The sequence below is a fragment of the Ovis aries genome, chromosome 6 (assembly GCF_016772045.2).
Source record: "Ovis aries strain OAR_USU_Benz2616 breed Rambouillet chromosome 6, ARS-UI_Ramb_v3.0, whole genome shotgun sequence".
Classification (NCBI taxonomy): domain Eukaryota; kingdom Metazoa; phylum Chordata; class Mammalia; order Artiodactyla; family Bovidae; genus Ovis; species Ovis aries.
Genome location: NC_056059.1, coordinates 67,869,815 through 67,892,971, shown reverse-complemented (window position 1 = coordinate 67,892,971; position 23,157 = coordinate 67,869,815). Strand labels below are relative to the sequence as shown.

The 23,157-nt window shown below is 39.4% G+C and overlaps 1 protein-coding gene and 1 long non-coding RNA gene across 18 annotated transcripts in view; one reads left to right on the top strand and one right to left on the bottom strand.

Moving 5' to 3' along the window:
* The window catches only part of FRYL (FRY like transcription coactivator), a 259,369-nt gene that overhangs the window by 223,650 nt on the left and 12,562 nt on the right, over positions 1-23,157 (top strand). For all 17 annotated transcript variants that reach the window (XM_060417094.1, XM_015096494.3, XM_060417093.1 and 14 more), the window contains 9 exons: positions 2,083-2,223; positions 3,592-3,789; positions 6,266-6,427; positions 6,543-6,617; positions 6,938-7,114; positions 10,538-10,741; positions 13,345-13,512; positions 19,515-19,765; positions 22,452-22,659. In XM_060417094.1, the coding sequence (XP_060273077.1) occupies positions 2,083-2,223; positions 3,592-3,789; positions 6,266-6,427; positions 6,543-6,617; positions 6,938-7,114; positions 10,538-10,741; positions 13,345-13,512; positions 19,515-19,765; positions 22,452-22,659 (1,584 nt within the window). The remainder of the gene's footprint in view (positions 1-2,082; positions 2,224-3,591; positions 3,790-6,265; positions 6,428-6,542; positions 6,618-6,937; positions 7,115-10,537; positions 10,742-13,344; positions 13,513-19,514; positions 19,766-22,451; positions 22,660-23,157) is intronic.
* Positions 14,534-22,456, bottom strand: LOC132659949 (uncharacterized). The gene is made up of 2 exons (XR_009601034.1): positions 20,867-22,456; positions 14,534-20,462 (listed from the first exon to the last, which is right to left on the bottom strand). It is a non-coding gene; the product is annotated as an uncharacterized LOC132659949 (long non-coding RNA).

Genomic DNA, 23,157 nt, shown 5'->3' with positions numbered 1-23,157 from the left:
ACTGCTCTGTGACAGAATTTTCAAGAGTGTTTATTTCTAGAGCAGCACTAATACTAATTTTCAAATTTCATTTAAGAATGAATAGAGGTAACATCTTTTTTAAGAGGAAAAAACATATAGGTAATATTGTTCAGGTACAAATGAGTTTTTTTTTTTTTCATTTTCAATGTTTACTTCTTCATTCACTGTCTTTAAGTGGTATAAACTCAAAATAATGTAAACTTCAACTTTATTTAAAGTGGAAAATGGGTTTTTGAATGTATTTCTGCATTCACTGTCTTTAAATAACACAAAACTCAAAATAATATAAACCTCACCTTTATTAAAAATGGAAAATGGGTTTTTTTTCCATGGTCTTGATCCTAGGAAATGGTTATCATTTTTTGTTTCTGTAAATTAGCTCTTGGCTTTGAAATTCTTTCTAGAATAATAGTATAGCATATAAAGCCATTTCTGCTGGGCAAGTATTTATTCTGGTGATATGTTTACCTCCTAATCTAAAATATGATGGGGGGCCAGTAAATAGAATTTAAAACTAGTCCTAGAACAGCATAAAAAGTTAACACAGTTGACCTTGCACAGCACTGGAATTAAGGGTGCTAACTCTCCATACAGTCAGTTTCGAGTATATCTTAGTCAGCCCTCTACATCCGTGATTCAACCAACTGTGAGTCATGTACTGCTGTGGTACTGAAAAAAATCTGCATATAAACAGACCCACACAGTTCAAACCCGTATTATTCAAGGGTCGACTGTATTTATTTGTTGAAGAAGTAACTCCATGCCTAGGAAAGTAAGTTACTGAGTAGAGAATACCGGAGACCTTCAAAAGGAAGAAATTCCTAGTCACTAAAAATGTCTGTCAGCAATAAAGTGATATCTTCCTTTTTAGAAAGTTGACCTCTAGAGATTAAACCTAACACACAAAGAGACTTAAATTATTTGTAACTCAATAAGCGTTTAAGTATTGCTTACAGCACTGTATAACTTATCCAAGTCACTGACGGTGCCCATCATAAAGTGCTCAAGATGGTGTGAATTTTTAAGGTATTGGTTTTGATAGGTTTACTCCCATCACCTTTATTTAAGTGAGCTGACAGAGTGAGCTGTCTGCCTGAGAGCTCCCTGACATGAATGAATGTGCATCACTAGGTTTATCTTACACCTGTACCTTTGGGACAAGAGCCAACATAAAGCCAGACCTAAGACCTAAGCTCCTTTGGGTTTAAGTGCCTTAATCCAGCTTTCACTTTTGTGCCACCATAAAGCCCAACACTAACACTTGGAGAAGAAAATGGCAACCCACTCCAGTATTCTTGCCTGGAGAATTGCATGGACAGAGGAGCCTGGTGGGCTACAGTTCATGGGGTTGCAGAGTCAGCCACAACTGAGCACATCATCACAGAGTAACACTAGCTCTCCTGAAGACTGACCTGTGGGGTTCTAAGGTCTGACACTGGCACAGTAGAGCCTTTTGGGTACACATATGGGCAATATATTTCCAGTCTGTAAAGAGAATGCTTTGCCCCAAATGTTAGTCTTATTAGTATAAGTTATCCTTGTTCTATGATTATTAATGAATCTCAGATTATCACTAACAACAGTTCTAAAATTATTTACATGTATTTAAAATTACACAGATATAATTTTAATTGTCCCACAAACCCTAATAGGAAAATGGTATCACTTTTTATTTTAAAAATCAGGGCTCAGAGAGGTTAAGAAGCTTGTCCAAGATTACATGGGTAGTCATCAGCTGATGGGAATGGCTTGGGAATAGTTAGTTATTCTTTGGTAATGGTGGTAGAGCAGTTTTTAAATAAATGATGTTCAATTAAATTAGTTAAGGGTATGAAAGTAAACACTAAGGTTAAGAAAAAACAATCTACCTAATTCTCCTTTCTGAAGCAAGGACAAGTAACAATAATAGACATTACCTTTTACCTTCATTATTCTCTGGATTTCTGATAATCTGACCATAAACTCTTAGGTTAACTGTATTGTGGTTTTCAACATCAGTAATGTAAATACAATGGAATTTTCTTGAACCTGATTGAAATTTATTTTTAATATTACTTTTAGCTGCTAGAAAAAGGACTGTCTAGTATGCAGCAGTCATTGCTACAGATCATCTACAGTCTTTTGAGTCACATTGACCTCTCCGCTGCCCCAGTAAAGCAGTTTAATCTGGAGATCATAAAGATTATTGGCAAATATGTACAGGTGAGTAGCTACAATTCTTGTGTATAGAAAGTGATCATCTCAAAAACAGTATATAATCATAAAAAATTGGAAACACCTTAAATGTCTTAAGAACAGGGGAAGTGGTTAGTTTATAAACCATGTTTTCAGGAATATTTATGAGATGGGAAAATGTTCTCAATGTGAATGACATAAAGCAGAATCTGAATGGTAGGATTCAACAAGCAAGTACATTTAGGCATTCTTTTACATTTAGAACACAACTACCAGTATAATTTACAGGAACATCCCTGAAGAGGCTTACACATTTTACAGTACCCAGAGCTCCTAATTTTTTCCATAAGAAAAAAAAAATGATTTCTATTTAATTTTATTAAAGATAAACTGTTTCTATAGTGATGTGCTTAAATTGTCACAATATCATTTGGACATTTCTATTATCACTAATATTTTGTGCTTTAGATGGCTTCATATCGAGATGCTATTAAAATAAATTGGAAAACTCAGGTCTGCTAAGGATTTTTTCACTTCCTTTTTTTAGTAATATTTTACCTGGTTCAGAACTGTTAACTATGAAACAATATGTATAATAAGTTCAGGTATGATTTTAGTACCACAAGTAAGAAGAAAAGTCATTTTTTTTACATGATTCTTTTCAGTAGGTGGTAAAAGAGAAATGTTCTAAGTTCTTAATTAGACATTGATTCCTCTCCACCTATACATCTGTCATGTAAATCATTCCTAAATTATACTGGTAGAAATATACAAAATGAAAAGCAGAAAAATAACTCAGAAACATTGCTACCATATATGAGGGGGAAGGCTCACCCTATACAGGTCAGGAATCACTGAGAGGATTGTTTTAGCGCAGCACTTATGCTTATTATTTGGGGCTTGAGTCATTAAGAAATACCTAAATTTTAAAAACATTTTAATATTTTTATGTCTAAGAAATTTTATGCATTAAAAATGGTTTATCACTGAGGCTTAAAACATTTTAAGTTTAGAGTCTTAGGGCCATGTACTTCATTCATCTAGAAAGTTCACATACATACGACCCTTTGGCTTACCCCTACTGCCAGATCACTGTATTAGACTTTCTTAATGAGTAACATTTATAAAGCACTTATTGAGAACAGTGCAAAATATCCTGAGTTGTTAGCATTATTATGCATATAATATCTTATAAATCTAACAGTAGAAATAATAACTTATTTTCTATCCTTGTGTAACTCAGACCCTCAGTTAAGGACCTCAGAGTAAAAATGAATAATTGACAAGGAATTTTTATAGAAATAATATTTTTACTGTCTACAATGTAACTGAGCTTTTGTTCTTAGTTATATATGTATTTGTAACTTATATATGTCTATTAATTTTTGAAACCAGAGTCCTTATTGGAAGGAAGCCCTTAACATCTTAAAACTGGTGGTATCCCGCTCAGCAAGCCTTGTCGTGCCCAACGATATCCCCAAGACCTACGGAGGAGATATGGGCTCTCCTGAGATATCCTTCACTAAAATTTTTAATAATGTCTCTAAGGAGTTGCCTGGGAAGACCTTGGATTTTCATTTTGATATATCTGAGGTAAGATGCTCAGGTATTGGTAAAGGCACTGTATTAGAAATGTTCATTAGTTCATTCTGTCATTAATCAAGCACTGATTGAGCCCATACTCAGCGGGAGATGCTGTGACAGGTGCCCTGAAAACGAGGTGGGCAGGGGAAAAAGGCGTACTCTCAGCACGCCTGTAGCCTCTTGAGGAGATAGGCAAATAAACACAGTGCTTTGGTTGCCAAGTAAGTTCAGAGTTTTATAGGACTACATAGCATGTCCATCTAACTTAATCTGACTAAATGGGAGCGTACATGGAAGTGTGGGTAGGGGAGATTAATCCCAGAAAAAAGCAGCATGTGTGAATGAAGGCTTGTAAGTGTGAGGAAGCATGGTGCTCTGGAAAATTCTATTTAGCATGGCCTACTGTGAACATGTAGCACAGAGGATAGAGTAGTGTGATGAGAGAGAAAGCTGAAGCCATAGGGAGCAGCACAATCATGAGGATATTGCCAGACGAGATGGTTATATCTTGAAGTAGTAGTGGCTTTTCAAGGATTTCTAGCTGGAGTAGAAAATATTAGGATTTGTGTTTTAGGGAGATCAGTCTGGGAACAGGATAGAAAACAGACCAGCAGGAATTATTTAAGAGGGAAGTTATCAATCAAGTATTTTGCAGGGTAGGGGGAGTTAAGAAAGATAGCAATTGAAAATCTACTCACATTTTAATTGAAAAGGATAATACAGATTTTTTTTTTAATTTGCAGTTTAGTCTTGGTATTTGAGGGCTTCCCTGGTGGCTCAAGATGGTAAAGAGTCTGCCTGCAGGCAGTGCAGGAGACCTGGGTTCGATCCTTGGGTCAGAAGTTCCCCTGGAGAAGGGAACGGTGGCTACCCATTCCGGTATTCTTGCCTAGAGAATCCCCACAGACAGAGGAGCCTGGAGGGCTACAGTCTGTGGGCGAAGAGTCAGACATGACTGAGCGACTAAGCACAGCACAGCACTTGGTGTTGAATTTATCTGAGGCTTATTGATTTATGTTTTTTTAAGATATAAAGTATTTTTGTTGCTAGTGTTTTAGTTAATATCACCTGAGAATTCCTAACATGGAGTACACAGCATGGGAATATTATAGAGAAACTAGCTTTGTATTCTTCTCAGTCAGAAATTGATAACGTAACAATTGTTTTGTTTGAAGAATAATATGAATCCTCAGAACATTTGATATATATCAGATACTTAATTTCAATTTATTTCATCAAAAATTCCTAAGTACCTGCTATGTGTAGACACTGAAGATATACTAGAGGAACAGCAATGAGTCTTGCTCAGCCTAGAGACTCCCATATAGCAATTGGAGACGGGCAAAGAAACAAATCAACATCATTGAGTAAGTGTCCAAGAGTAATTACCCAGACGTGGTGGTGGCATCAGCGTGGGCCTCCTTGGAAGTGTGGAGGCAGTGTTCAAAGTGCCTCAGGGTTTGCTTGGTGCGTGTTCCATGCAGAGGAGGGGATATGTGTCAACACAAAGGTCCATAAAGGCACCATATCTTGAGAAACAAACTCAGCTTTGATGGAATGCGAAGTTCAGGAGCGAGTGGTAGAAGTTGAAGCTGGGAACATAAGCAGGAACCAGATCATAAAGGGACTTGGATGACATGCAGATGAGCTTAAAATTATATTCAAGTGCAAATTTGAGACACTTCACAAAGCCAGGTAAGCACCGTTTTGGATTCGTCATGGAATTTTACTGAAATAAATTTTGGAAATGTCATATATTAGATTTGCAATAAGACATGATATGATAGCTTTCACTTTGCAGTTGTTACTTATCTTGAATATTTGCAAAAGCACTTTTAGACACAGACTTAACAATTACATAAAAAACCGACAAAATATTGTGTGTGTTAGTTGCTCAGTCGTGTCCGACTCTGTGCCCCCAGGGACTGTAGCCTGCAAGGCTCCTCTGTCCATGGGATTTCCCAGGCAAGAATACTGGAGTGGGTTGCCATTTCCTTCTCCAGGGGATCTTCCCAACCCAGGGATCAAACCCAGGTCTCCTGCACTGCAGGCAGACTCTATACTGTCTGAGCTACTAGGGAAGTCTGACCAAACCGTTATCCAGCATTAAATCTGAGTGGTGAGATGACAGGTGATTTTGTAAAATCATTTTTGTATCTCTGAGGTTTCAAAGAGGACATATTTTATAATCATGGGGGGAAAGATGTAGACGGTGGTTTTTAAAGACAACAGATCTATTTTTAAAGTAGGAATAAGTTCTCCAACAGTCTCCTCAGAGTCTTGTTTCTGATAAAGTGAAATCTTACTATTAAAAAAAAAGTATCATTGTTACTTTTGATTTTTGTAGTATCTGCCTTTGCTAAGTAATCTTTCTCCTTATGATTTTTTTTTTGATTGTTTGTAAAAAAATGTCATCACAGATACACTATTAACCCACTTATGTTGAACTGTGTGAGTGAAACACTGGCAATTTATTTCTTTGTAGACACCAATTATTGGAAATAAATATGGTGATCAGCACAGCGCAGCTGGTAGGAATGGGAAGCCCAAAGTGATCGCAGTGACGAGAAGCACTTCCTCCACTTCTTCCGGTTCTAACTCTAATGCCTTGGTGCCTGTTAGTTGGAAGAGGCCACAGCTATCACAGGTACATAAAAGTTCATAGAACAGACGAATCAATTTTATGGTATGTGTGAGAACTTGAGAATTTGCCTTATTTTCATCAGTAATCTTAACGTTTGCATTTTTTTCTTTCTCTTCAGCGAAGAACAAGAGAAAAGCTAATGAATGTGCTTTCTCTCTGTGGTCCAGAGTCTGGCCTTCCAAAGAATCCATCGGTGAGTCATCATGAAAACCTGTGTAAGGGTTTTGAAAAATCTTAGAAGTGTTAGTCCATGAAGAAACAGAAACTATTGTGTCTCCTTGTTTGTCTCTTCTTAACGGTGTTGACTAAGAATGAAAAAATTGTCACTTGCCTTTGTGACACTTGGCCACTGTGCTAATTCAGTATTCACACAGTTAGACATTTGCCCAGATTAAAACTCTGAGCTCACTGACAGAAGAGGCCTGCAGTGGCTCCTAGGGCTCTGATGTCCCATATTCAGAATGACAGAGCTAATGGACGGCCTGTTTTGTTTTGTTTTTGGCTGGGCGTCAGGTTGTATTTTCTTCTAACGAGGATTTGGAAGTTGGTGACCAACAAACTAGCCTCATTTCTGCAACAGACGACATAATTCAAGAGGAAGAAGTAGCTGTGGAAGATAATAGCAGTGAACAACAGTTTGGCGTATTTAAGGATTTTGACTTTTTAGATGTTGAGTTGGAAGATGCAGAGGTAAGGATATGGGCTTTCATAATATTTATAGAATAGCTACAGCTACATGAGAATGAAGGATTTAACCACAGGATTAAATAAGGATATAATCTATCCTTGTTCGGGGCAGTGTAACGTCGAAAGGTACAAATCTAAGTTGGGAACTAAAGGTGATTAGTACAGTTAGTCAGTAGCAGAATAAGTCTGAAATAAAAAGAACATCTAATTTTTCCATCTTTATCTTTCAAAATATAGAGTAAAAATGGATTTTTTTCAAAAGCATTTTTTAATTGAGGGCGTGCTTAGACTTAAGTGTTTGCATAAGCCACACAAATTAATGTGCAGCAGAAGAGTAAAAGTTTCATTTAAATCTATCAGACAACTTTGAAGAGGGTGGCCCTGAAACCAGATTGACAATTAAGGTGGCTTTGGCGCTCTCAAACACTTTCCTGTGACTGAGATTCTACCCAGGACATTACCCACCACGTTCTTCTTCAGGGTGGAGCCAGCTCTCTCAAATGCCTCATTTCGTTCAATACCAAGGACTTGCTCCTTAAAACTGATTCAGTTTAGAGAAAATTGATAGCTGTGTCAGTTTAGATGCTTCCTAAATGGAAAGTCCAACTCAAAAGGTGAATTTGCTTGCTTACAGAACTGGGCTAGCCCAGAGTCAGAGCGTATTAGGCAAAGTTCAGTGGAGTTCCTGGCTGTTTCTTTGCATTCTCTAAGCTCTGCCTTTCTCTGCAAGTCGGCTTCACCTCATGTGATCTTGGTTATGTCCATACATGGCAGTGTTCAGAGAAAGTGAGGGTCACTTCCATAAAGGCTCTCAGGAAAGTGAAGAAGTTAACTCTCCTAACGTTTTCAGCACACTTCTTGTCACACCTCATTTGGCCCAAACTGAGACATTTGCCAATCTCTTTAAAAAAATCAATGAGCAATAGGCTTGCCCATCACCCTGGTTGTGTCAGGCTGTTCGGGACCTATTCCCATAGCTGACATTAGTCCCATAAGCCACAAACTCCTAAATCTGAAACGTGTACATCAAACAGATCACAGAAATGTTCCTCCTAAAATTGTTATAAATGTCTGTCTTCAAGAGCTCCAAATGCCTTACTGTCAAGTATCCACACCATGTCATGCTACACCTCTGTCCAAGGATGTTCAAGTCACTCGTATAACTCATGAGCATCCATCAGTCCTCTTTGAAGGGATGTTTCCTTTGACTCAAATAGGTGAGGTGGAGGAGTGAACTGTACGGCTTCCACCACGTTACACCATTACTTTTGATAGGAAACCAGTGTATGGAGGTCTTCCTGTATGCTTCAGCTACTACCACTCCCCTCCTCTCCCCCGCCACCCCGAGGATGTGAGGATATGACTACGGTGCCTCAGGGTCCAGCAGATGCCCTCACACTCGCTCAGGGGTGGCCACTGTTCACCACGTACGTATTCCCAGACGCAGCTGGACAGGTTCTCGGAGCCCAGGAACACATGTTATTCAGTGTCATAGGGCAGTGGATTTTAGCCTTTTTTAAAAAACTATAGCCATTGCTAATACATCACATATCACATCTCAGTAGACACACCTTTAAAAGTTTAAAGAATATGCACCCTTACTCTATGTACACTAATATTTTCTATTCAGTTTTGTTTTTTTTTTTTTTTTTTTTCAAAAAGAGCAGGTCATCACCCTCCAAAACTGCTGTCACTCCCACAGTTTAAAAAACATCGAAAGTTATAGGAACTAGGAAAAACCTACACAGTTAAGCAAGGAAGTATGATTGGTTCAAGGGACCTGCTGCCCTACCTCGCAGGCATAAGCCAGTTCTAAAGTCTTTTGCAGTTATTTGCTTTTTTCAGTTCAGAATTTAGAAGCTCTAAAGGTAGGCTGTTGACATTTTTGTAATGGTCAGGTTCTTTCTTTTTGTTGACCTTTTTTTTTTTTTTTAAAGATCATTATAATTGCTTTCAAGTTTATCTAGTACTCTGAAATGTTCCTAGTAATAAATATGGCTTTTGAATAGAACCCTAGAATGAATTAAAAATGCTTTTGTCTTTTATTTAAGTCACAGTAATTCGAGGTGATATTAACTTAGGTCTCATAATTAGGCCAGATCAAATGATAAGAGATTTTCTAAAAACCTAGTCTTGCTTTGAACATGGTAAGAGTAAATACTTTGCTACAAAATAAACTTAACTGCTAATGAAACTTCTAAAATATTCCCCAGCCTTGAAAGCCCACAGCATGTATTCATTCATTCACTAAATGCATACTGAGGGCTATTGCCACAGCCCTGGTTTTGTTATCACTTTTGCACAGTTGATTTCCATTGTATGTTTCATTTGAAATGAGTATTCCTCTGCTTTATTTAAGAAAAAAAGATCTGAAAACCTCTATCCTTGACAATCCCTCTTGATAAACGAAGACACATAAGTCAGATTTTGTTAGCCAACTCACTGTAATTTGTCATTAGAGCTTAAGAAAGAGTATAAGAATTATATCCTTATCAAAGGAGGATCAGCTTGGGATAACAGAAACGTAACTTAGATAAATCCATAAGTGGGGCAAAGCAGAAACTTGCTTATTTCCTATTGACCTTTTGAAGTTGACCTAGGTTATGTTTTGATAACTATGATCTTGATTTTAAACTCCTCTTTAGCAAAAAATTACCACTGGATTTAGCTAGAACCATGCTACAGTCTAAAATGTTGAACCTGTATGTTGTCAACTGAATGTGGGTATTTTAAGTCGGTTTTGCATTGTATCCAGTATTAACTCTATGTAAATTTTAAAGATTTCCTGAAGTTTGTGTTGCCAGAGTGTATCATAGAAATGTTGTTTTAAGTGTCTGTCTCTTTTTCCACGATATATTCTGCATAAAAAAATAATGTGAATCACGTGTTGACTTCCTGCACAAAGCTTCATCCAGAGCTTGAATCAGTCTTTGGGTTTGAGAAATCACCAAGCATTTTTTCCCCACGAGTGTAGTGTATATTTACACGTGTGTCTTCGTTCTTTCTAATTCTGTGTGTTTTCCTTTTTGCTATCCAGGAGCTGCAGGTAAGTTGCAGCCTGGCGTTCTGGATTATTTATTTGTTGTCATCTGTGAATGTGTTTGTCTTCTTTGTGGTCTCATTTGTGTTTGTGTATTAGAGTAGAAATGGCCTAGGTAGTTGATTTAGTTGGTCCCCACTAGATAGAAAGTCAAGAGAATCCTATTCAGTTAAAACAGGTCATTGACCACGTACTTTGATCTCTTTAAATATTTTAATATTGAGTGATGTTTTAAAAGTTTCAAAAAATTGAAGGGCTGATTGAATCTCTGCTTATGACGATACACTGAGTATTTTTCATCTGGGTATATGTTCTCCTAGTGTATTACCTTCCCTATATTGATAAGCTTGTGTTTGAGTCTTAGAAATGACGCCTTGCTTTTCCAGGGTGAGAGTATGGACAACTTCAACTGGGGAGTCCGCAGGCGCTCACTGGACAGCACTGACAAAGGGGACACGCCATCCCTCCAGGAGTACCAGTGCTCCAGCAGCACCCCCAGCCTGAACCTGACAAACCAGGAGGACACAGACGAGTCCTCGGAAGAGGAAGCGGCGCTCACAGCAAGCCAGATACTCTCACGCACGCAGATGGTACACTTAGCTTTTTGTACAGTGACAGCTGGTCTCCTCTTTGTCTTCACTTCCCACTTAGTAATTACCATTGCTCGATATTCTGATTTTCATATCACTGTGGGTAAAATGCACATGCTGAAATGAAAACACAACGCTGTAGCAGCAATGGAGTGTTCCATTATTCATGATGGAACTAAACATTTGATCTGTGCACCCCTTGGGCTTTCCAAGTGGCACAGTGGTAAAAGAATCCACCTGCCAGTGCAGGAGATGCAAGAGACTCGGGTTTGACCCCCAGGTCGGGAAGAACTCCTGGAGGGGGCAGTGGCAACCCACTCCAGTATTCTGGCCTGGAACATTCCATGGACAGAGGAGCCTGGTGGGCTGTAGACTATGGGGTCACAGAGTCAGACACGATTGAGCACAGACAGCACCTCTGAGCTAATGAGACATATTTTCTGTTGCTTCTCTCCTAGTCACAGTGAGCTATGCTGGGCACTTTTCGAGGTCTTCACCCTGAATGATACATTTTGGTATCAGTGCAAACACCAGCACTGCTTAATTCTCCACCTGCTTTTCTTTCCTTGTCAGTGTGGAAAGAGAGAGCACAACTTTGCTCCCTTTGCAAGATCAAGTCAGTTATATGGAGGTTCTGACTTAGATTCCAAGGGTGAGTGGCAGAGATTCACAGAGAGAGAGAGACAAGAAAATGAAGGCTATAAGCATGGTCTGTCTGTTCCGAATATTGAGTGAGGGGAATGCTGAACTTGCAGTGGCAGTAGGTTGGAACTTGAAGATGGCAGAACAAGGAGAGAGCAAGGGTGTGGATTAGCCACCGTGGCCCATGTGATGAGGAATCAGCTGGTGAAGACCAGGTGCAGCCACAGTTACAGTGCTCTTATATGAGGGCCTTTTTTCACGCCCCTGTTGAATTTGGCCCACTTGCACACACTCAGTCTGCTGGTAAAGTGCTGGTAGTGCTGCTGAATGGCCAGGCTGAGCTGGGCTTTAGACAACGCGTGCAGTTGTCAGTTTGTGGCAGGCTTCTTGTCACCTGTCCTGTTTTGGCATCTCACCATCATGCCAGTATGTCTTTCCCTAATTCCCTGTCATGTATTAAGTGATAAGCTGTTGCTGACACAGTAGCAGTAGTTACCACTTGCTGAGCTTTGGAGATACACCAGGCCCTGGTCACGGTGTTTTACGTGGATTAGTCACTACCTCTCCCCTCAACTACACGAGGTAGGCACAGTGATTGCAGCTCTGTAGACTAAGTGACTTGTCCCAGGACACACAGCCTGTAAGTGCATTTGCGCAGGGCAGTCTGGATGCCACCTAAGGCTTGCTCCTCCCCAGGACTGTGTGCATTTAAAGGAACGGTGAGTTGCTGGCAGCAGTGACTCACTGAACGGGGGTCAGACCGGAGGCTCAGAGACTAGCATTGTGCCACCAAACCGCTGTGTAACTGTGGTCATTACCTATCTTTACCTATCCTTTAAAACAGGACTCCTGGCAGCACCTGCCTCGGGGGGATTTCATGGGGAAGTCAGTATAGTAAGTGCTGAACAAAGTGTAGCTTCCATGAGAGCCTTGGGGCAGAACTGTCTCTTCATAAGGCCGACCCTAGTCATAGCGGTATGCATGCACGCCAAGTCACTTCAGTCATGTCCGACTCTTTGCAATCACATGGACTGTTGCCCGCCTGGCTCCTCTGTCCATGGGATTCTCCAGGCAAGAATACTGGACTGGGTTGCCATGCCCTTCTCCAGGGGATCTTTCTGACCCAGGGATAGAACCTGCATCTCTTATGTCTCCTGCACTGGCAGGCATGTTCCTTACTAGCAGCACTGGGAAGCCCTGTTATAGTGGTAGTAAAATTGAAAAAGAATTTGAAGCTACTTCCTCCTCATAGGGGGAAAAAATTAGCTTCTGCTTTTATCTACTCGAAATCATGAGCTTGATTTTTCTTATGTTAAATATTGATCCATGAAAAATGTATAGCCCTGCTTAAAAGAAGAAAAATTGTAGTGTTTTCTTTGTTCTAATTGATTACTGCTAGTTTTCAAAGAACATAAACCCACTAATGCCTGCCTGCCATTTCAGCTTCATTGTCCTAACTCTTTGTCTTATTGAAGTTCTGTGGTATTGATTTGTGCCTCAGTAAGTTAATGGCCAGTTCATTCTTAAGCACCTGCCTCCAGTTAACACTGCTTCTTGAGAATCCACTGAGTGCTTGGTGCCAAAGCCAAGGGAGGCAAAAAAAGCCCCTGCATTCGCGAATCCTTAGGCCAGCTGAAAACGTAAGACATTACCATAAAAATAAGAATTTTAGATGAAGATTAACATAGTCACATAGAGAGCTCTTCCATTTTGGTGGTTTCTATTCAGCAAAATTTAATCCGTGTTAATGGAGACTTCATTTCTACTGATGAACTAGCTGCCTGCATTAATCGCACCAGTTCTGATACAGACTGAAATAAGGGGGAAAGGTGGTCTTAGGAAGTCAAAGAAGCTCTTTATAACTATGGCCTCAGAATATCTTATGACACAGGTTTCTTGTAGCCTTAGTGACCATCGCCAACTCCTAAATAAGTTTCCTTATTTTACTGTCTCTCCTTCAGTTAAATAACGATTCTGCTGCAGACGAAACCCTGCAGGACCATTCTGATTTACTTCTTCAGTCTCAAGATTCCACTGGCAGCCTCTCCACAGAAGAAGTTCTGCAAATCAGAGATGAGACCCCCAGTTTGGAAGCTTCTCTAGATAAGGCTAACAGCCAGCTGCCTGAGGTGGGGAGTCACGGGGGCTGGTGCATGGCCAATCTGGGCTCTTTTTAGCAATCTGTGATACCCCTTGCTTTTCTTTCAAAGGAGTTTTCATCTGATATGCTAATTATTTGATTTGTTTGCAGTATTTCTAACCTGTTGGTTAAGTGATTTAGTCCAAGTGCAATAGTCAAATCTGATCACTGAAGAAAAAGAAAGTGATGGATTAAGGAAATGACCTACAGGTTAAAAATAACCCTAAGTGTTTTTAATGAGCATCTCCTGCTGCAGAAGTGATTAGGTTAATATACCGGCGCTTCTCTGGGGATGGGAGCATCTTCTCGGGTGCTGAAGGACCGCTTTTGTTTTTTCTTCTCTTTTTGCTTTGTATTTGGGTTTGGTTTTTTGTTTTTTTTTTTTTTTTGTGATTGGTGCTGTAATTGGGATGAAAACCTCAGGCCAGCTGTGTTAGCCATTGGTTAAATGAAACCTTTTAGAAAGACTGTGAAACTACCAGTGTTATGTTTTTTGGAAAGGCCTGTGAGAAGTAAGCCAGATTCCAAGCTAATGACCAAAAATAAGTGAGTATTCGTTTTCTTAGTTGCCTTTTTAAGACTACTGTAGATATCTCTTTAAAAAACTGTAGTTGCTATATGTGCTGTTGTGCCCTGGTATCAGGAAAATACTACACTTTTTTTCAGTGTCAACCAAATTAATATAGTTACCAGAGCAAGACCAGTCTAATTATTAGATCTTATTGTCTGAGTAAGGAGAAATCTCATGTTCTTATTACGCCAACAGTGTATCATACATCTTTACAGTAAGCAGATGTATTTTGAAATGAAGGCTTTTGGGGGGTAGCTTTTTTAAATGTTCATATGACTATGGCTGAAGCTTAGATAACTCAACAAATATTCATTGAGATTTACTAGATGCTGGGCATTCCATTAGGTGCTGAAAAGATGAGTAAAGCATGACCTTGTCTTCAGAGTGTCCACTGGCTATTAAGGGAGCCAGAAGGTTTTAAAAAAAAAAAAGCACTGCAGGTCAGTATGAGAAACTCAGAAATAGACATGCTCAAGGCTTTGTGAAAACTCAGAGTGAGAACCAATCAGCTGTGCATTAGGGGTTACGTGGTGAAGAACAGGCTTTGTGACATTTGAGACACTGCAGGCAGAGGGACATGGCATAGAAAGACTCAGCCATGTGAAATAACATGGAATGTGCAGGCAACAGCAGGAATCACTCTAGAGAAGGGGAAGAGCAACAGCGGCAGGAGGAAAGATGGATGGATCTAAGACACGCTGGGTTCCACTAAGGGCGGGCTTTATTTGAAACGATAGGAAGTCATAAATCTTCATTCTTTCCAAAGATGCCAATTATATGCCAAGCCCTGTCCCAGATACCTGGGTGGGAATACCCAGGGCACCCAAGCACTCAGTCATTTAAGCATATTTGTTTACTGAGCCCTGCCATGTGCCAGGCTCTGTCCTAGCCCTGGGCACACAGTGCTGTGTGGAACAGACAAAGTCTTCTGGTTTATGGAGCTTCATTTGAGCAGGAGAGACATAGTAAACAGGTAAAAACATAAAATATCAATGATATATCAGAAAGTGATCCCTTTTCTACCCATATTAAGAAAATCTAATGAGAATACGGACTTGGTGAGGGAGACACTTAGATAGGGTAGCATCTGGTGGAAACAAGTGATGAGAAGGAGCCAGTCATTGTAAGTGTGGAGGAAGGGAGTTCGGGGCCCAGGAAACAGGAGTGGAAAAGGCCCCCAGGTATCTGAAGAGCTAAAATGTCAGCCTGTGGGGCTGGAGTGCAGGGGACCTGAGAGAGTGGCACTGGGAAAGAAGAGCTGGAGGGGGCCAGGTGCTCACAAGGGTGATCGTAGAGGCCACACAGCGGGCAACAACTAGAAGATTATAAGCCCAAAGGGCATAATCTGATCGTGTCTATTTTTTTCAGTCTCGGCTTTTTTGTGGAAAAGTAAAAGTGTGTTCTCGTACCTGTTCCTCCTCCATGGAGCTTGCAGTCTGTCATCGGGCAAGGTTACAGTTTGACCGGTGTTTTAGTCTCTTACAGAGGTGTGGAGGGAGGGCTGGAGAAGGCTGAGATGAAGAGACACACCAGAAGCATATTAGGAGGAGATAAGGGGCCTTAAGTGACAGAGTGCGTGGACAGGAAGGTGTTTATGAAGGGAGCAGACTTCAGAACTGCACCTGAAGTAGACTGTATTCCTCTCAGTATGGGAAGGCTGTCCCGTGAGCGTTAGCTACTCATTGATCATCTGAGCTGTTGTGTCCAGGGTAGCTCATAGCATGTTATAAGTCAGCAGACATTCTCATCAGAAACAATGGAAAACAGCTTTTTAACAGAAGCAGTATGGTTAATGGTCCTGTATTTTAACTATACAAATAGTTAACAAACAGGAAAATCTTTCCGTTTTGGTTACTAAAATAGCTGTATTCATAGTAAGTAAGTAAGCTACCTCCTGGAAGTCATTCATATGGATTGGAAATGAATTGGAAATTCATATGTATTCCCATACATACTGGAAATTGTGTTATTTCAGATGAGTCATTCATTTATCCAACAGTATCTAATGGGCCTACTTCCAACACACTACCAAGTTCCCAAGGACACTTTTTTTTAAATGAAGGAAAAACACTTTTTAAATTTACTATGTTTTTTCCTTTTACAATAGTGTGTTCCCTTATCACTATAAACTTTGTAACACTGACAGAGGAGAATGGGGATATTTTTTGAAACATACTATTTCATTTAAAAATAATTCTGTTAACATAAAAATTCACCAGAAGAACAGTTGTCCACAAAAGAATGATTCAGGTTTGTGTCTGTTGGATATGTTGGCCTAGTTTGTTTTTCCTGGTGTGACAAATAGTGTCATGTAACCCAAAATTGCCCCTTTAAAGAAAGTATAAAAGCACTAATAAATAAAACCATAACCCTATTATATAAAGTTATATATGAGTTACAGATGCTATACATATCGCTATAAAGCAATTTCTTAAGATGAGGAAAGCAGTTAACTTCACTGGATGAAATATTTTATGAACTAAAGAAAAAAATCCCTAGAAATGTTTATTTGAATTTCTGCCCTTGAATTGTGTAATATTAGGATGCCATAATAAGCTAAAGCATTCTACCTCAAGACAGAAAACTTAGAGCTCAGGTTGCCCGCCTGTAATATGGGAGACCCAGGTTCGATCCCCAGGTTGGGAGGATCCCTGGAGAAGGGAATGGCCACCCACTCCAATATTCTTACTTGGCTAATTCCTTCTAGAAGGGATTATATCCTTGTGTTTATCAGAAGAACCTCCACAGAGGGATTTCTTCTAGTATTTATAGTAGTTTAGATACCAATTCATGCATGCCAGAAATTATTCCTTATACAAAATGAAACTTTGAAAGTGTGTTTGTGTGTGTGGGGCAGAGAGACAGAGAAGGAGTCACTGTGCAATAAGGTAATGTTCAAGAAAATTTGATTCTCAGCATTTACATATAATAGTGGAATTCATTCCATTAGCCAAAAAGTTCTCTCTTCATGAAACCTAGGAGTTACTAGAGAATTTCAGCATACATTATAATTTTAGATGAAACATGTATTTTCAAATTATGATTCAAGAACAAATAACAATAAAATACAGGTATGCACTAATGAAAAGTAATGGCATTAAACCAAGAAATTTGGTGCATCATTTCAGTATGATATGTTCAAACTGATGCCCAAGGAAAAATTAATACAAATAAAAATTCTAGGTGTAGCAGTGTCTCTGGCACTATTACAGTATCTTTCCAAGTAACTAATTCTTAGTTTAATGGCCAAATCTTTAAGAAAAAAATTCAGATGGAAACCTTAAATAGAGTGTATTGAATATAAACTATTGCAGCAAATAAGGAATGATTAGACCATATTATTTATAAAGTACCATCCTGTGAAGACTCAGAGTTTGTACTTTCTCTGCATAACTATTCCAGACCAGGTGTTTCCTTAGTACACTTCATGCAGGTCCTTTTCCCATCTGTCTTAGCTTTGGCTGCTGTAACAAAAATACCATCACCTGGGGTGGGAGGGGCTTATCAACAATAGAAATGCATTTCCCACAGTTCTGGAGGCCAGAAACTCCAAGATCAAGGTGCCAGCCAACTGCTGTCTGGTGCAGGCTCTCTTCCTGGGAGCTCTTCTTGCTTTGTTCTGACATGGTGGGAAAGAACAAAATAGCTCTTTATCCTCTTCTTTTAAGGGCCTGATCTCATTCATGAGAGTTCTACCCTCATGACCTAATCACCTCCCAAGGTCCCCACTTCTGATACCACCCCACTGGGGCTTAGGGTTTCTGCATATGAATTTTGAGGGGATTGGAGCTTAGGGTTTCTGCATATGAGTTTTGAGGGGATTGGGGTTAGGGTTTCTGCATATGAATTTTGAGGGGACAGAAACATTCATTGCACTATTGCTACCCCATCTTTGTCATACCTTACACTTACCATACTCTACTGTATATTATTGTGGTTTGCATAATTAGCCCCATGTTAGTTTGCATACTAATTGTAGTTAGTTATTAATTTATCCCAGAACACTCAGCCCAGAATCCTTCATGTTATACATGAATTTACAGGTGAGTAAATTAAGACCCGGCCTTCCCTAGTGGCTCAATGGTAAAGAATCCACCTGTAATACAGGAGATGCGAAGAGATGGGTTCAATCCCTGGGTCAGGAAGATCCCCTGGAGGAGGAAACGGCAACCCACTCCAGTAGCCTGAAGAATCCCATGGACAGAGAGGCCTAGAGGGCCACCGTCTATGGGGTCGAAAAAGAGTCAGACACGACTGGGCGACTAAAGAACAAAACTAAGGCCCAGGCTGGTCTAAGATCAGGGGCACTGGATTTCACTTACTTTTCATAATTTGGAAGGGAAAATTCTATTTTCATCTGTGACAAAGAGGTGAGCAACTGCTGTTTGACTCAATAGTAACCTTAGGTCTAAGTCCTGAAAGAAACTGAAAGACCGTTAGTGCTTATTTTCAAACTGATTGAACCAGTGTCCATGTGAATTAAAACTGGTGCTGATACGTCATGATCTACACCCTGGAAGTATTTTTATTTTTCAGTAGTGGTAGCTCGTTTACTCAGCCAACACCTGTTGAACTTTTACTCCATGCCAGGCACATGTATCAACATTATTTCAATAACGTTACAATGGATAGGGGAAAAAATGCCACAACATGCTTTCCGTTATCATTTCCCTCATTGATAAGTGAGTTTATAGTTCATTTAATTCTCAAGAGTACAACAGTCTAAAATTTTCCAGCACTTTTGAACTCTTAACTCAGTGGTGAAGATGTCTCAGTACTCAAATCTAAATAAATTATTATAATCTTATTACCTGAAAGCAAACCATACATCCCAGGTATTCAGCTCAGTTATACCAGTCGGGCTGCCCTCGTCGTTTCAGTTCAACAGCGTCCTGACTGGTCAAGACCTGTTTGTGATTCACAGGTAGCCCTGCAGAACCAATGGGTTAAGCATTTTGAATTACCTCCCCTTCTTATATCTAGAATTCACTGGAGAATAAGCTCTAGCATAATGAAAGAAATGACATTTCCATAAGAGAGAATTTATAGTAGTAATATAAAGCTCTACCTATGGAGAATTAGAATATGCGGGAGAGAAGATATTTCCCCAAAGGATATATTTCTAAGTAAACAGCTGAGTCCTGTTGAAAAAAGATCTCCTTGATGTTTCTGTGTGGCAGTCAGTGATACACTTTAATTTCAAAGGGTTTTAAACTGGAAACTATTAAAAAAAGAAAAAAAAGAACAATTTTATGTGATCAGAGTCCAAAACTCCCAAAATCAAACTGTGTAAATGAAGACTGCCTTATAAAATAAATGTAGATGGATGGCAACAGTCATTTATTCTGTGTTGGTAAAATTTGCTTTTTAATGTTTTAAAAGTTTGTAAAAATAAAAAACAAAAAACGATTGTTTTTCAGGATACAAGTTCAATATTAAAGGAGGAACAGGTTCTTACCGCCTTTGAAGATGATGGGTCGTATATTATTCAAGAACAGCAGGACTCTCTCGTGTGTCAAGAGATTCTGGATCTAGAGGAGACGGACCTGCCGGAGCCTCCAGGTCCTGAGAGCTACCCCGGGTCGGTCTGTGAAGAAGACGTCACCTTAGCTCTGAAGGAACTAGATGAGCGATGCGAGGAGGAGGAAGCAGACTTCTCGGGGCTGTCTAGGTGAGAGTACAGCGCCACAGACACGGCGATGAGGTGATGCTCCTGCCCTGTCCCCTCCCGAACACGACCCTCTGTTCCAGTAAACTGACTTTCATTTCTGTGTACATTTTAAAGGTAAAATGAGTTCCTGCCATGGTTTTACTCTCTGTTACTGCCGTTCTCTTAAAGAGAAACAAATAGGCCATTCTCAGAGCACAGTGAATCTACATTTAGAAGTACACCAAATACCTATTTGGGCAGAATGCCTAGTGGCTGAGTGCTGAAATCCATATTGGGCCATGGGTGGAGCCAGGTATCAAAATTATGGAAGGAACTTCTGTGATACCAAAACAAATCTGAAATATATTCCAAAAATCATAGTCTTATTACTAATAGTTATAAAGTTTGACTTATATAATGGGCAGAAGTATCATTTCTTAGTACTGTCAAATGTTAGAGTGCTCTTTTTAAATGTTTATGCATCATACATTCAAAATTACCACGAAGTATGAAGAAATCTCACACAGGACTTTTTTCTACTCACGGGCTGACGGAATTGTGAAAGTTGCTCAGTCATGTCCGGCTCTTTGTGACCATATGGATTATAAAGTCCATGGAATTCTCCAGGCCAGAATACTGAAGTGGGTAACCTTTCCCTTTTCCAGGGCATCGTCCCAACCCAGGGATCAAACCAGGTCTCCCACATTACAGGTGGATTCTGTACCAGACAGAATTGAATGATCAATTATTACATAAAGTTCTTAAAGGAAATTCTGGTGGCTTATGTCACTTAAACACAAAATAGTCCTTCAGTGATGAGAATTATGATATAATCTATTATCTAATGTTTTGTTTTTATATTTTTTAATTTTATAAATATTTGTGGCTCAAAATAATGTTCTTTATAAAGGCATCTAATTTTAATGCATTATCTATCAGTGTATCTATTTCCCTATTCAACAGTTTGAAGCTCATATAAAATTTAATATTTAATGATCAAGTATATCAGACTTTTACTCCTACAATGAACGCTGTTTTATTTATACTCCAAGTGATTACAGTGTTTTAACATATACAGCACCTAAGGAGGTGTTTCATTCTCAGTATGTCTAGAATGCTCACCTGTATTTGAAAGTGTACACTCAGATATTAACAAGGGATCCTGGTGACACATGTTGTTCAGGTCACTGACTTGGCTGTGACGTATGCACGCACTCATTGATCACACACAAATTCAGAGAAGGCAGGAATGACGCAGGAATGCTGCTCAGATATCTGGCTTTCTACACGGCTGCAGACAGGAGAGCTGGCTTTGGCCAAGTACTAATGATGAAACAATAAGTAGAACATCCTTAGTAAATACAGAGCTGTATCTGCTCAGGGTTACAGGATACATTTTCCTAAAATCAATCACCATAGTGACATCTTAAAAATTAAACTTTCTGAGGTAGAATTTAAGTTTTCACTTCAAATGTCTGCTTCCTTTTGACCTTTTCTCCCCAATCTTTTCAGATCCCTCTCTTCTATATGAATTGCTCCGCAATTTCTGAATGGTCTTGTGGAGGCCTGTAATGTGAAATAGACAATTTTAAGACCTTGAGTGACACATTTCTTTATGGAGTCTGACTCCAAACACTTCTTCAAGACCCAGGGTCACACGTTTCTTTATGGGATGCTCAACCCAAATACCATATATCCCTCCCTTTTTTTTTTTCATTGTCTTATATTTGTGTGTATATATTATCTGACTGTGGGGATTATAGATTCCTCAAAAAAAAAAAAAAAAAAAAAGGCCAGATCTTCTATTTCTTTGAGTCAGATCTGTTACTGCCACACTGCTAGGCACATAGCACGCCTCATGGCTTTATAATACTGGGTTTGGTCCCATAGTACTGGCCTCAAATTCTGGCTCTGTCATTTCCTACCCAGCATCCTAGGCGCATCACTTAACCTCACTGAACTTTTTGTCCTTCACTGGTAAAAATCAGAATAATAGTACTTAACTACCATAGAGTTTCTGTGAAGAATTGAATGAAAACAGCCCATGTAAGGCATCTAATATATAGCCCTTGACACAAAAGTACATGACAAAAAAAATATCATGATTGCCAGTTTGGGCCTGTTCAAATAAAAAGCCTCTGAAATTGACCATTTAAAATGAAGTCATTCTAGTCTGTATTAGTCATAGAAGTGACTGAAATTATTCCATAGCCCTGGCATATTAAAGTATTGCTCAATCACTTCAGACATGTCTGACTCTTTGCAACCCCATGGAATGCAGCCCGCCAGGCTCCCCTGTCCATGGGAGTCTTCAAGCAAGAATATTGGACTGGGTTGCTACACCCTCCTCCAGGGGATCTTCCTGACGCAGGGATTGAACCCACGTCTTCTGCATCTCCTGCATTTCAGGTGGATTCTTTACCCATTGAGCCACCTGGGAAGCCCCATTGTAGGATTAAGTTGTTTTAAGGTGGTTGTGTGAAATTAGATTTCTAAATCCAAAGATGCTAGGAAAGAACAAGATGCTAGAAAGAACAGGATGAGAATCTGCTTATTCACGCCTGCTCACAAAATTTAGGTGGTTGCCCATTTTCTGAATCAGTATGTGTACATATGTAAGAAATAATGTTAGATGACTTAAAGTATTTTAAATAATTGAGTGTATTCTTTTAAGACAATATGATGATGACTATGTATGTGTTAACAGTCAAGACGAAGAAGAACAAGATGGTTTTCCAGAAGTGCAGACATCACCTCTGCCATCACCGTTTCTCTCTGCCATCATAGCCGCTTTCCAGCCAGTAGCATATGATGACGAGGAGGAAGCCTGGCGCTGCCACGTCAATCAGATGCTGTCTGACACCGACGGGTCCTGTGCAGTGTTTACTTTTCACGTGTTTTCTAGGCTGTTTCAGGTCAGTAAGGTTGGAGACTTCTGAATTCGTGTTACGGTTATCTGATAAAGTTACGGGGTTTTATCTAAAATCAGTATCTCAAATTTTAATATTCTCACTAGTTTCCTTTAAAGTTTTTTTATTTTCCTTAGATAGTGATCATTTAAATTTACATTTTGACATTGTAGCACTGCTTTGACATTATACAGTGACTAGTACAGACACTTCCCCTAAGGTAATTAGAGTAAAACTTCCAAATAACATTTGATCAAATTCTGGAATATGCTAGACACCTTCAGGGACACCAAAGAAATATAAAGGAGGGTTCCTGCCTTTAAGGAGCTTTCAGTCACTATCATAAGACAATCTGTCATAAAGTGTTCAATTCATTGGCACTTTCATTACTGTGTGGGGACCTTAAAATTTTTAACCAAAGCTGCTTCCATCCCTGAAAGTAATATGAGCTAACATGTAAGGCACTAGGCTAAATGTTTTACAGTAAGTAATTCTTAAAACAGA